The following is a 14,310-nucleotide window of genomic DNA, read 5'->3' on the forward strand; positions in this document are numbered from 1 at the left end:
GTTTTCTGCGGGTACTCTGGTTTCCTCCCACATTCCAAAAACATGCATGGCAGGCTGATTGAACACTCCAAATTGTTCCTCGGTGTGAGTGTGAGCATGGATGGTTAATAGTCTGTGTGTGCCCTGCAACTGGCACCGGTTCAGGGTGTCCTCCACCTACTGCCCGAAGACGACTGGGATAGGCTCCAGCACCCACCACGACCCTTGTGAGGATAAAGCGGAACAGAAAATGGATGGATGGATGGATTTTTGCCCATCTGCAATGTGAATACTTGCAGTACAATTTTTTTTTTCAAGTCGGGCCTGGCCCTCTTTTGTATAGTGATATAAATAGGATATGTGTGCGATGCGTCTTGCAATATGAACGCTCATCTGCACACATCCGATCTAAACGTCATCAAATGCCAAATATGCGCTCTGCGCAGGAAGGACTAAGTGCTCTGGAGACTACCGATATTGTACTTGAATCTGCAAAGTTACTTTTGCCTTTAATTTGATGCCACTTGAAACCTGAAGCATAAAATACAGATTAGAACATTGCTTTATTTCAAACTTGGCCAATATTTTTAGAGAAAAAAAAATTGCAAAAGCGATGAAGGCAACTTCAACCATATTTATGCTTTCACCCATTGCGTAACGACTTCACTTTGTGTGCAAATAATGGATTCTTTGTGAGACAATCTCTCGTCGAAAAAAAGTGAGTTATATTTGTTTGTACTCACTAAAAGATGAGCACGGATGAGTCGCATATTGTTTGTGTACCAGTAGACCCCGAGGCAAGTCAACAGCTGCCAGGCGTGCTGCCGAGCAGCCCGCCGTGGTGAGTCTGCATTCACACTCACCTGTCTGCAAGCCGACACCTTGACTTGGCTCCGCCCTTGTTTGAGTACGCGCATCTCTCTAAGCGTGTGTTCGAGCAACATGGGCAAAATAGCGACAACCCCTCTAAGCTCGGTCCACTGTTGGAATGAGCGAGGCGCGGCAAGGGACACTAAGAGGAAACACCGCAGCGGCAGCACCTGGATACTGGATATTTCCCGGAGTCAATGCCACGATAAGCACTTGCGAGCCGAGTGTGGGCTGTGAAAGATTTTCTTTCTTTCTTTTGTTTTTTAAAAAGGATTTTGTGCATCGTCAAGGGCCTTGGCAGACTACTGCCTTAACCTGGAATCCTTTGGAGAACCCCCCTCTCAGGGGATGAAGTCAGACAGGGAGCAGACGAAGTGCGGTGAGTGGAAATGACTGCGGCGGCCGTCACATTAGACTGAAGCATAAAGTGATGATTTTCAGTTCTCTTTTCGAAATGGAAATGCAGCGGTGGGTCATTATTTCCCAGAAGGGAGTTTCCACCTGCTTTTTTTTCCCCCCGCTTATTGAATAACTCGCTCGTGTGTCCACAGTGGCTTGATCTGATAGTGAGGCTCCCCCCCTATCCAGTCACCTGCTTAACGGTGGAGCCGTTGGGAGACTTTAACCTGTCCGCACTTGAGGGGCGTTCTTTTCGTCGGAACTCGCTGTCGATGTGGAGCTGCGACCTTTAACCTACCAATTCAAAGGAGTGAAGAACATAGACAGGAGTGGAGTTTTGCACTAGCGTTCAAGGCTTTTGACGAGGTCACTCGACAGTTGTGTCAAGTGAAGTTTGTCCTCAGACTTTTTTTTTTTTTTTTACTCTGGGAAAAGTCACTGTGTGTTTAGAGTGAACACACTACGAGCTGTTGGTACTGATGGCACATTTGCATTTGTGTGGCTACTTGTTACAATTTACCGTATTTTCCGCACTATAAGGCGCACCAAAAAGTCTTCCATTTTCTTAAAAGCTCACAGCACGTCTAAAATCCGCTGCGCCTTGTGTATGGTCATTACAGAAATATGTCGACTCCAAGATGGCTCCTTGCTGGAGACATGCTTACAATGTGTCGCTGCTTTATTGAATAAGTGTTTGTTGCAGCTCCGAAAAAAGGAGAGCTGTGGTGTTGTTTTTTAAAACGCACACTTTATTAATGGTTTTCACAGTCTCAACAAATACAGGTACATCTTCGTCCGGTCTTCGTGCCTTCTCTTCTTCCGTTCGACTCAAGAGGCGTTCATGACCGCCTCTGAAAAACGTAAATTAACGATTCCTTCAATGAAATTACGAAAATTGAAAATAATGCATCAAAACGGAAAAGCAAGCGAGGAAATCACAAAATAAATTCTGCAGCCCCCCCTACAGAATTTATTTTGTGATTTCCTCATTTGTGAATGCAGTACACAACAAAGGAATAAATAATAAACACTTTTGAGACAGTCCAGTCTCCTACATTTTACAGACATCTGATCGTTCTGTTGGAGCTACGATCCAGGAAATGCCAAAATAAATTCTGTAGGGGGGCTATAGAATTTATTTTATGATTTCCTCGCTTGATGTTCTGTTTTGATGCATTATTTTCAATTTTCGTAGTTTCATTGAAGTAATCGATAATTTACGTTTTTCGGAAGCGGTCTTTAACGCCTCTCGAGCCGAATGGAAGAAGTGTAGCTCCATCTAGTGGATATATTGTAGATTGCGCCTTATAGTCCAGTGCGCCCAATATATGCAAAAAATTAGGCCGTTCATTGAAGGTGCGCCTCATAATCCAGTGCTCCTTTTAGTGCGGAAAATACGGTAAGCTTTTTATCCTTATTAATTCAGAATAATCGTATGCATGTGTGACATTGGTTTCCCAACGTTCATTTTCATTTGTCTCGTGGCGTTCGGATCATTTAGCTCCACTTCGGTCTTCTCACGGAGGAGCGCAGCAACACTGCTTGTCACCCTTAGTGTATAGCTAACGGTTTCGAGCCACATTACATTGAGGTATTAAAATAGACTGAGTTGAATGTTTTTCAATGAGGCCTTTAGGGCTTAACACCGAGGTGTGGTTGTGAAAATGAGTGCTTTCGCAGCAAAACAAACACCTGCGGGCGATGGATTGCTGCCTTCGCCTCAGCACTCCGAGCGTGCTAATGCATTTGCAGTTGTGCTTCGATGACTCACCTTTTCTTCTCAGATTTCTCGGACATCTGTGAATTCTGCCTAGGTTAGCGGTTTGGCTATTTGGCTTTGCAAAGTAAATTTGGACAACAATGAAGATTGGGTCATTCTCGAAGAACGGCCGAAATTGATGTTTGATGTTCAATTTAAAGCCAACACCAAGACAACACTTTTTTTTTGGCGGGGGGGAGGGCACCTTGTCTGATACTTGCACCGACACACAGAGAAAGAAGCGACAGTGTCAGCATCGAAGCCCTTACAGCTGAGTTAGCTCGTTGTGTAATTGCCTTCGTTTTATTCTTCTTACCGTGAGTGCGGCAGGTGATGGCAGCAGGAAGCTCCCTCGGGTGGTGGTTACCATCTCACATTGTGGCTTCCTTAATTAGATTTGAAAGTAAGATCATCATTGGTCAAGTAAGTCCCATTTATCTTGAACAAGGGCGCGTTCACACTTGGAGACTTTTGGTCATTTGTGAATCTGGCAAATTAATCCTGCGGCGGAACAAAGCAGCGGTTACGACGCTCGTCTGTGGTTGCATCTGCTCAATATTTTCTCCCTTTTTTTTGTTTGTTGTAGTTGGGTGACGGCCGCACCGAGTCGTGCCTTTGAAGCATCCTCATCGACGTGCGAGCGTGTTGTAGGCTGCTGTCTTGTCCACCTAGTTCATGAAATTGTGAACTAACACCAGTTTTGCTCCACTTTGTGTTTATGGGGGCTCTTTTATTTGCTTGCAGGTCCATACAGCCGAACCTCCTCCTGTTTACATTCTTGTGACATTTTAGCGTTGTTTACAAAGCCATCAACTGCGAGAATATGTCATTTCGGGATAGTGGGATGTTTTTTTTGGAAGCCGACGGATGTGAGCACATTTTGGTTCCTCAAAATGATGATTCCAAAACACTTTTTCTTTGATTGGCTGTCATGTTCAGAATATGACTCACTCATTTCGCCTCGTATCATCAGGCTATTCTCAATTCTAGTATTCCAAAAGCAGACCTGTTTTCGCGATTCAAACATACTATTTTAGCATTTTTAGCAACACATTTAATATTCCGTTTTTGTTTATTTTGCTTATCAGGTGCCGCCTCCTCCACCGACATTATGAATAGCTGTACGGTTATCCTCAGTTGCAAAGGTTCTTTCTCAATGACGCCATATGCAGAGTTCTAACATTCGCGGTGACAGATAAATACGACCCCCTTGGCTGCCCGTGTGAACTAATATATTTGTACACATAATAGGATTAATCTGTCAAAACTGAAACACTTTCTTGGCTGGATTTGGTTCCATGCAAGGGATGTCTCCCGGCAAAACGGACACTATCGTTTCTTCATTGTTCTGTTTTTGACTCGCACTCCCACATAAAAGTATCTGAAAAGTACTTTCTTTTTTGAAATATGCTCAGTAACAAACGCTGGGGAGAATATGACTCTTTTTTTAAGTTAAATGAAAAATATGCTCTTGCAGCAGCACAACTCTTGAGGCAGATAAAAGCAAACATTGCCTGACCAGATACAGTGGTACCTCTACTTACGAACGTCGCTTCATACGAAATTTTCAAGTTACGAAACGACAGGAAAATATTGCCTCTTGTTATGGAAAGAAATTTCAAGATACAAAAGGTAAAAATACAGTGTGGGCTGCTCATTGCAGCTCTGAGTTTCCTGAACTTAACTTCTAGCTGCTCTGCCATTGGCTACTACCAAGCATCATCCTGGCATCCCATTGGCTAAGAGGGACCATTGTATCTGTTTAGATAGATAGATAATGTGTCTATGCAGCGTCCTCGCCATTCCGCACTTGGGCCATGCGGTGCTCCGATAGTTTTACGTAAATGTGAGTCACCCAGAAAAAGTGTTCACCATTCGGGCGATCGCACACTATGCTGATGTTTGCCTTGGACATTTTCGAAGGATCGTTAAACGCCGACAAATGCAAACGTCCTTGGATCAGTTCTTGACAAAACGCCAGTCAAAAAACACTTTTGAGAGAGAACATGGACTAAAAAAAGCAACAAAAAAAACCCCCAGTGAGGACGCTATTAAAAGTTAAATGACCTTTTTTCTTCTTTACTTTATTCTTTGTTTTTTACATTATGCACAAATCTCATTTATTGTGCAATAATCTAATTGTAACTTGTATTGGTTCCATATTTTGATGGATTTTTATGCTTTATAAAACATGGATGTCTGAATTTTGGGGGCATTTACATGAAAAATGCGTCTCCACTGACAACATTTTCGAGTTAAGAAATTTCTTCCAGAACCTATTAACTCATTCACTCCCAAAGACGTTTTTAAACGTCTTTTCAGATTTGGTCCAGAAATGGCTGGTAATGAATGAGTTAATTTCGCAAGTAGAGGTACCGCTGTCCAATTAACTCTCTCACTGTGTATGGTCAAATAGAAGACAAACTCGACCCGCACACACCATTTTCAAAAGATACCATGAATTTAATTTCATTCCCCAATAATGTGTTGCTAATAATCTTTCAGAGAAGCACATAGAGAGGAAACATTTCTTCAACTTTTGTTTCGCTTGGTTTGTGGCGTCATGCTGGTTAGCGCCAACCTACGTCCACGTCGGAGGTCAAATGGCAGCCTGCAACTCACATTGCCGCATCACACGCTTGTCGAGTTGTTTTCAAGAGCCCCAAGCAACTAGCACCTTAATCACAAACAACAAATCTACCCACATGTCATAACCACAACCTCAATCCAGTTTCTGGGAAAACGCTGCTTAATCTCGCAAAAGCAAATGTTATCAAGGGATTACTTTTTAATCCACAGTGCAGACTAGTGCTGCGCCTTCAAAGAATTGTCCTCGGGGAAAATTAACTCGTAATCGTTGGCTTATTGTAAATTCATTTGAAAAGCAATGTTAGATCTTTTTTCCCCCCTCAAAGAACTTTTCTGCGAACAAAAAAAAATGCTGCTAAATTGTTCAGTCATCATGCTGTCCAGGGGCGTAGCTAGTAGTCATTTGGGGGGCCCCAAGGTTTGATTCTGGCACCCTTCCTGTGTGGAGTTTGCATGTTCTCCCCATGCCTGCGTGGGTTTTCTCCGGGTACTCCTCTGTCCTCCCACATCCCAAAAACATGCATGGCAGGTTGATTGAACACTCGAAATTGTCCCGAGGTGTGAGCGCGAATGTTTGTTCGTCACTGTGTGCCCTGCGATTGGCGAGCGACCAGTTCAGTGTGTACCACTACCCCGCCTGCTGCCCAAAGACACCTGGGATAGGCTCGAGCACGCCCGTGAGCCTCGAAAGGATCAGTGGATCAGAAAACGGATGGACGGATGGACAAAAAAAATGTGCATTTGAAAAAATATAAAGTCCTTCAAATCCTTCTTGAGGATTACCTCGCACCTGAAGCATCACAATACGTCTTGCTGCAAATTGATCAACATTGAATGTTGCGTACTATTTCAACCGCTTTAATACTGTAACTCGCCTGTGTCACTCTCCACTCCTTCACCGCATCCTCCTCGGCTGACACAGACTGCAGCGCTACTACTGGCAAAAGCGTTTAGCGCTTGCTGTTCTCAGTAAGGCACATTGCTCACAACTTTGCTATCCATCGATTTTCCAGAGACCTTTGGCGGTCGCTGCAAATATCGGGGGCCCAAGTAACTGCCTACATTTGCCGAATGGTAAGTCGCACCTTGTCACTGTAATTATTTGAACGTGTTGCTAAAAAGTGGTCAAACCTCGTTTGTGATGGATATACAGTATGTAACTAAAATACATTTGCTCGACCCAAGTTTTCATGGTCCAAAATCTGTCTGGAGTACAAACTAGAACCTGGAAAAAAAAAACAAAGCAATTGATTCCACCTTTGTCTTGAAATCCACTAAATTCCGTCTGTTTTTCAGCGACGCCAGTTGTAGATATTCGAAATGATAGCATCGGCGGCCACAAGGCCAACACGCAGAGATTGTTGTGGAATGTGAAGATTACAGCCTATCGTTCCCTCTGATCACTTGTCTGCTCACAGATGAGTCGAGTGTGACTTTAACCCCGCTCTCTCAAGTTCAGTCGTCACCGCTGCAAGGACTTGAAGCATGAAATAGTCTCGCTTCCAGGCATGCGGATGTCAGACGGCGGGATGTACAGCTCTTGATCTAGCGAGTGACTGATGAGAGCGTAGCCACTCATGCGCTGATCAACGTTGTTAATTCAAGGCCTTTGATGTGAAGCATTTTATTCTGATCAATTCATTTTTTTGTGGGGGGGGGGGGGGGGGGCGGTTAGAAGTGCTGAAAATAACAATTGTTATTTATGATGTCCATCCATCAAACCTCGCTACAACGTAACTCGAGGGAAATAGCGAATCTATATGTTATAACGGTAGTTTGTTGCAACCGTTTCCAATAAAATGGCTGCCAACTACGATGTGTAATACGTTAATACAATCCAATAATTCACAGACGACAACTGCGTGTTAAAGACAACTTTATTTATCATAAACGATGTGACACTGCAATGTGTCTTTGCTGTCATACTTTACACTCATGATACTTGTTGGAACCCAAACGACCGCGGTTCGTTGAGGTGTAGCTAATAGTGAGTAATGTTTTTTCAAATGATTCGTTTGTATTTCGGTCCCAGAAAACATGTTAGGAAAATGGACAGTATCCCTAAAATGTTTGGCGTCGTGCCTTTATTTTTCGATAAATTGTTCGGGAAGGGAATTTCTATCACTTGGTAGCTCTGCATCCATTTTTAGTGATATACCGTATTTTCGGCACTATAGGGCACACCTAAAAACATTCACTTTTCCCCAAAACTGACAGTGCACCTTATAGTCCGATGGGTCTTATATACGGATCGATATTCTGATTTCTTGGACGGTATATTTTAAATTTTCTGTAAAGCACTTTGTTACAGCTGCAGTGGATGTGAAAGCACTATTGAAATAAAGCTGAATTCCATTGTATTTAGCGTAGCTCCATCTAGTGGATGCATAACGCAACCCCAGCCACTCTTGTCGCTTCTATTCCATGCGGTGTGCCCTATTTATGAAAACAGTTTTAAACTAGGAGATTCATTGAAAGTGCGCCTTATACTCCGAAGCGCCTTATAGTGTGGAAAATACGGTACTCTATCAACTGATGGGATACATGACGTAGTCGGGAATATGTAAGCATAAATGTTCAAAACTAAAGAAAGTAAGTGCAGACCTCAGAAACTGATTTTTTCCCCCTCATCTATAAATAGCAAGTCATGACAAATTCAATGGCTTTTGGTTTTGTTTTTTTCATCATCATCATCATCATCGCCAGCAAGTGATACAAACTATTAGTTTGATTTCTGAAATGAAGTGCCCTGGGGCAAGTTGTTTTTTTTTTCCTCCTTCCATCCTTTCTCATTTTCATCAGCTGTGACCCTTTCATTCCCTCCAGCGACACAGGGAGATTGTTCGGCTCATGAGAATTGACTCACTAATCCTGCTTTCCAAGCACCCGCAGACCCTCTCTGAAAGCCGCCCTCATCACTCACACCTGCTATCGTCATGAGCCGCTGATGAATTTGCTATCAGCGGCTTGCAGTTTGCGGTATACAAATCTACCTCACGGTTTTTATAGAGGCCGACATTCAGGCAGCTCTCCTCGCAGCTTATTTTCCACAATTCCGCTCTTTTCCTGCGCCATCTCCGCTATTTCCAACTTCCAAAGAATGCAGTATTCTAGCGGAACCTTGGATGTTCGAATGCTTCTGAAGTACTACTTTTCCGAAAGAACTGCCTCAACAGTCACACAAGACCGTTGAGATTGAAGTGCTGTCACGCAAGATGTCACACGAGAATGACGCGTTACTAACCGAGGCCTCAACTCAGGAGAGCCTCAAAATCTGCAGTTGATGGTTTATTCATGGCCTTGTTGTTGTTTTTTAACCCCCTAAATGAATAACCAGCCTCAACGAGGGAAAATCTTGTCGTCGATAGATACCAGTGTCACTACTGTTGCTTGTTGTCAAAGCTGAGGCGGTGTCTTTTGTTGTTTGTTTGTGTTACTGTGGTTAACTTCTTGAAATGCTTGTGTGCACGCCATGTTCCAAAAAGTGAGCTGTCTGAGATGCAGATTTTGTTTTAAGATGTCACTGATTAACTCGTATTGGCTTTTCATGTTTGTTAAAACAAACAAAATGATTTGACCAAATCGTTACAAGGGTATCGGCCCAGTGCTGGCTGAGATTTTTCGGTGCCACGGCCATTCAGTCCAGAGATGAACGTAAAAGTTCAACCCCGTTACATGCGGGAGAGCAGAATGTACAGTATGAAATTCCTGCATCTGTAGAGATACAAATATATTATTTCCATTTTAAACAATTTCCACTGTGGCTGCTTTCTTGTTTCTTTTGAAGGAAATGCTTGGCATTAGTGGGAAATGCATTTCGTGCAACACAGATGGAACATCACTGAATGTCAGGAAAACATTACTCTGGGTTTTCTTTTTTATTTATTTAATACAGTGATATATGACCATTTAATGTGCTCCACTGAGGAAATTGGCATTGGATAGAAGTTGTCATGGCTGATAAATGTTGATGGGCTCCATTGTTGCCTTGAGAATACACATTGGTACCACACGGGTGCATTCAAAGAAATTCAGATCCAGTGAACCCCCATCATTCATGGGAGATTGGGGCTGAGCCAGGCCAAGATTATTGATAGAAAAAGTCAAATTGGGCCAAGATGGCAGTCAAGCACCTGAAACATAGCGAGGATCATAAAGCATCAACGCCATGCTTCTACACAATTATGATCATACGGGTACGGTATAAAGTGGTGAGATTATTCAACGCAAGCAAACCACCTTCACAGGAGACTCGCTAATCGTATTAACTAGCATACTAGCTTAAATAATGCAGTAGCACAACTATGCTAGCACTTTGCACAAATTGTATTATGGAACCTTTTGGTATTTCAACACCAAAATACCATATTTTCACGACTATAAGGCGCCATTAAAAGTCTTAAATTTTCTCCAAAATGGACAGGACGCCTTATGATGCGGAGCGTCTTGTGTATGCGCTGAGTTCCAAAACCTGACTGACAGCCTACATGCTGTTTATATAGAGAAAAGGCGGAAGGGACTGTGGACAGGCTTGCGGCAAAGAAGTCGGCCAATCAGTGAAGGGTGGGTGTGTATATATACATATATGGAGAGAGAGAGAGAGAGAGAGAGAGAAAAGGCAGACGTGAGTGAGGACAGGCATGCGGCGAAGAAGTCCGCCAATGAGTGAAGGGTGGGCGTGTAAGTGGACGCTAAAGGGACGCCCCAAGCACGTACCAACACCTGTATAGAGTGTGGCTATGTGCATTGTTGCAAAACAACTTCGGTTTTGGTTTCTAAGAACCCCCGAAAATAAATTCTACAAAGAGACACGCCTACGAAGCTCAGTTCAAACTTCAAGTCATCGGTTATGCTTTTGGCATGCGTGCCCATCTCGCAGCAGCGGTGAAAAACCAAGTCAAGCAAATGAACTCTGAGCTTGCCGTCATTCCCGGAGGCTTGACTAAAGCACTCCAACCGCTGGACATCGGCATCAACCGGGCGTTCAAAGTAAAGTTGCGACCGGGCGTTCAAAGTAAAGTTGCGAACGGCATGGGAACAATGGATGATCGATGGCAAACACAACTTTACAAAGAGTGAGAGGCAGCGCTGGGCGAGTTCCGCCACAATTTGCGAATGGATTGTGGCTGCTTGGACGAATGTGTCTGCTTGCACTGTTGTTCGAATTTTTGGCAAAGCCGGCATCATTTCTGTGGAGCCACATGGCAATGAGAGTGACTGACAACGAGAGGGAACACGGCGTTTTTGATGGACTACCGGTACTTGCACAATTGTTCAATTCTGATACAGAGGATGAGGACTTTGATGGATTTCTGGGTGATGATTGATCGAAAAACGTGAGTACATTGTACGATGGCTAAATAAAATACAACGGAACTCAGTTTTGCTTCCGTTGCCTTTTTAAAAACGTGTTTTTAGCTTGCGCGCATACATGCCGTATGTTTAAACTGGCGTATGTTTTACCACTTTAAAACTGCGCCCAATAATACAGTGCGTTTTGTCTATGTGTAAAATACAGAAATAGCACCCATTAATGAGACTGCGCCCAACCATACGGTGCGCCGAATGGTCGTGAAAATATGGTACGTGTTAGGGAATACAGGCAAATTCAAAACGGCAAAGGGCAAGAAGCGGCCACATTCTTTCACTTTTGACAGAAAACAAAACAGAAAATCTGCAATGCAAATGAAAAAACATGATCAGTGAATTAAACTTCAAGAATCTACCAGATGGCGCCAAAGTAATATTTTAATTCAGTGGTTCATAACCTGGGTTCGATCGAACCCCAGTGGTTCGGTGAATCGGTCTCAGGGGTTCGACGGAGCCTCTACCATGGAGGTTAAGACACACCCGACTCAACATGTCAATTAATTATGGCACGCCCGCTTGGCCATCACTGGCTGCAGATGATCACATGACATTGCTTGTCCAATCAGTGCTGTGGGAAATTTAGTTCGCTTCGTATTCGTAGTATGTCGTGCAATAAAAAAAAAAAAAAGTATCCATGGCCCTTAAAATTGTATTTACTTTTTTCTGTTTTTAATAAATGTTTTTTTTCAATATCTTGAATTTGTAAAAAAAAAAATAATAATAATAATTTCACTAATGAAGGGTTCGGTGAATGTGCATATTAACTGGTTGGGTTCGGTACCTCAAAGACGGCGGTTATGAAGCACTGCTTTAATTGCTTTGGCCTCACCCCAAAAACAGCAAATAGCCAAGAACAGACAATAAGTTCCAAATCTGCAACAAAAAAAAAAAAAAAAAGAATTCACTAATGCTGAAACGAGAACATGCACTGGTCATTTGATTGTTTTCCCCTTATGTCTCCTGTGCCAAAAACCGTAAACGAGTCGAATTCAAACTAGCTTTCAACCCTTCAATGCACGATTTATGATAACCTACATCCGGATTTTTGGGTTGGGGCGGGAGCATTCATATAGGAGAGAGCAACTTTTGAATATCTGTCCACTGCAGTGACCAGTGTTGCTGAAAAGGTTAAAGTCACAATGTATTTTTTTTTTCAAGCAGTCCCAAGCAATGACACTCTGTATCTTTTTTTTTTTCCGTTTTTGCTGAGGATACAGCATTACGGCATTCATCTTTGCTGTTATTAATCATATTGTCATCGGAGCGTGCCATTAGATATGCACGCCGTGTATGGAGGCGCTCTTGTTGTGGTAACTATGTTGCCGTGTATCTGTAGTCATCACCATAACAATGTGCGCAGGAGCGCATTGTTTTAATTAAGGCTACACAAACATAATGAGAGCAAATTACATCAAGTCATCTCTGGAGGCTCTTTTAGTGTCGCTGCTCCATCATGTCATGGCAGTTCATGTGTTCACACTCTCTGTACAGACCACGCGGAGTGACGATGGTGCCACCACAGCAGAATCTCACACAGAGAAGCACGCACACATACTGTACACACACGCGTCGGTGTCATTCACGATCAGTTTTCGACCTCCAATCTCAAATCAGCCAAGTCCAATTTCATCTGCCTCATGGCCGATGGCCTCTGTGACAAACTGTTGAATGTTTTCCACTTATTTATTGATTTATTTATTTTGGGGAGGGGGTGGGGGGATTTGCTTTCCAATTTCTGCTTTTTTGTGTGTGTGTGTTTGTGAACATGGGAGAAGAAGAAGGTGAGTGTGACTGAGACCGATGGAGGGCTTCCATTGATGTATTATCCAAAAGCAATTTTCTTTGTTAAGAACCTGAGCAAATCCTTGCACCCGTGTCCTTAAAACACTCGTGCTGTTCAAATAGGAAAGGTAGTTGCAGCTATCAGTGCTGCTAAAATGAGGTTCGGCCCTGCTCCGTTATTAGCGCTGCGTTTCTCACGTTTATCTTGTTCTATATTGTGACGAAAGGGGCACCAAACTTTTGGGTTTGAGATGTGATATTTTGTGAGCGCACATGAATAAGTGTCATTAGCCATTCATTGAATTGGTTTTAAAATGTCCATTAACAAATGTGTAATTGAAAATGAAGCAAAGTGTGTAAGAACCTGTTTTTTTTATTTAAATAACAGTTAGTTACGAGCGGGCGCAGTGTTGCAATTGACATAATGGTGATTAACTGACTGGTTTATTATGGAGCTTCCCAGGTATGAGCAGCTGTGGGGTTGCAGGACTCTGTCCTCATTTTGTTCAGTAATCAAGCCCTTCCGCGAATCGAAAAAAAACCCACAATTGATGCTCATTGTATTTTTTTTAAAAATCACTTGACAGTTTTAAGAACTCACGGCTTAAAAAAAAAAGCTCTCTGCAGTTAAACTTGCTGTTCATCTCCAGTAACTATTTAAGGGACCGTGAAAGATCAAAGGCTGATCAAGTCAGGAAAAAACAACTTTCAAAACATTTCTACACACTTTTGTGATGTCAGAAGAGACTGATTGTGTATCCCAAGAGATGCGCTGATATTTCAAAACCACTTTGACCGTTTTCTGCTGCTGCAAAGCTGTCCCGCAAAGGCTGCTGTATTATTGAAGGCGTCAGTTCAATCTATTTGCCCTAAATCATACAAGTAGGAAATGACGGCAATCGCATCCATAATTCACTGACAGCAAGTGCAGGTGTTCGTTCTCGCTATTGTCCAAGTGTGAAGATTTAAGCAGTCACTTACATGAATGGCAAGCGATGAAGGTTCAATTTACTGTTTCAGTGAGCCATAATCACAATGGGGCTGAGCCAGTTTAGGACAGTCAGATGGAATGGAGGCAGCGAGAGATGATCCCGAGTGCACATATTGGTTTGCTGCTCCATGCACAGAAAAAGATCAGATGCCATTAGTCTCCATTTGCACCATTTGTTGCCAACAAAAGTTCCTAAAATGTGCTGATTTTGATTGTCTTTTTAGTTTATGTTGCCAATATTACCAGTGGTGACGTTTAGATTGCTCTCATAAATTAGTAGATGTTTTTTTTTCCTTTTTCATTGTCAGCCTCAGAAAAAAATCCCAAAAGTCTCACTTTTGTATTTAATAATCTGTTTGACAGTGAAGCATTTACCCTTTTTTTTTTAGCTGTACCTACAGGCATTATGAGCTTTTCTATATAATAACCTCTACCTTCTGTGCATGCAGAAGCACAACTACTGGAATATCCATCCATCCATTTTCTCATCCGTTTATCCTTACGTGGGTCGTGGGGCGTGCTGGAGCCTATCCCAGCCGTCTTCGGGCAGTAGGCAAGGGACACCCTGAAC

General features: G+C 42.8%; 1 protein-coding gene across 3 annotated transcripts in view; it reads left to right on the top strand.

The window, feature by feature from the left end:
- Window positions 1-14,310, top strand: part of kazna (kazrin, periplakin interacting protein a) — a 121,278-nt gene that overhangs the window by 80,189 nt on the left and 26,779 nt on the right. The window contains exon 1 of one of the 3 annotated variants that reach the window (XM_086110031.1): window positions 891-1,228. The exons of the other annotated variants lie outside the window; for them this stretch is intronic. Within the exon in view, the coding sequence (XP_085966157.1) occupies window positions 1,198-1,228 (31 nt within the window). The 5' untranslated portion in view covers window positions 891-1,197. Of the gene's footprint in view, window positions 1-890; window positions 1,229-14,310 lie in introns of those variants that run through there. 3 annotated transcript variants of the gene reach the window in all.

This window comes from Hippocampus guttulatus, chromosome 1 (assembly GCF_054856545.1).
Source record: "Hippocampus guttulatus isolate MCC_2025c chromosome 1, RoL_Hgut_1.0, whole genome shotgun sequence".
In the NCBI taxonomy this organism is placed as follows: Eukaryota; Metazoa; Chordata; class Actinopteri; order Syngnathiformes; family Syngnathidae; genus Hippocampus; species Hippocampus guttulatus.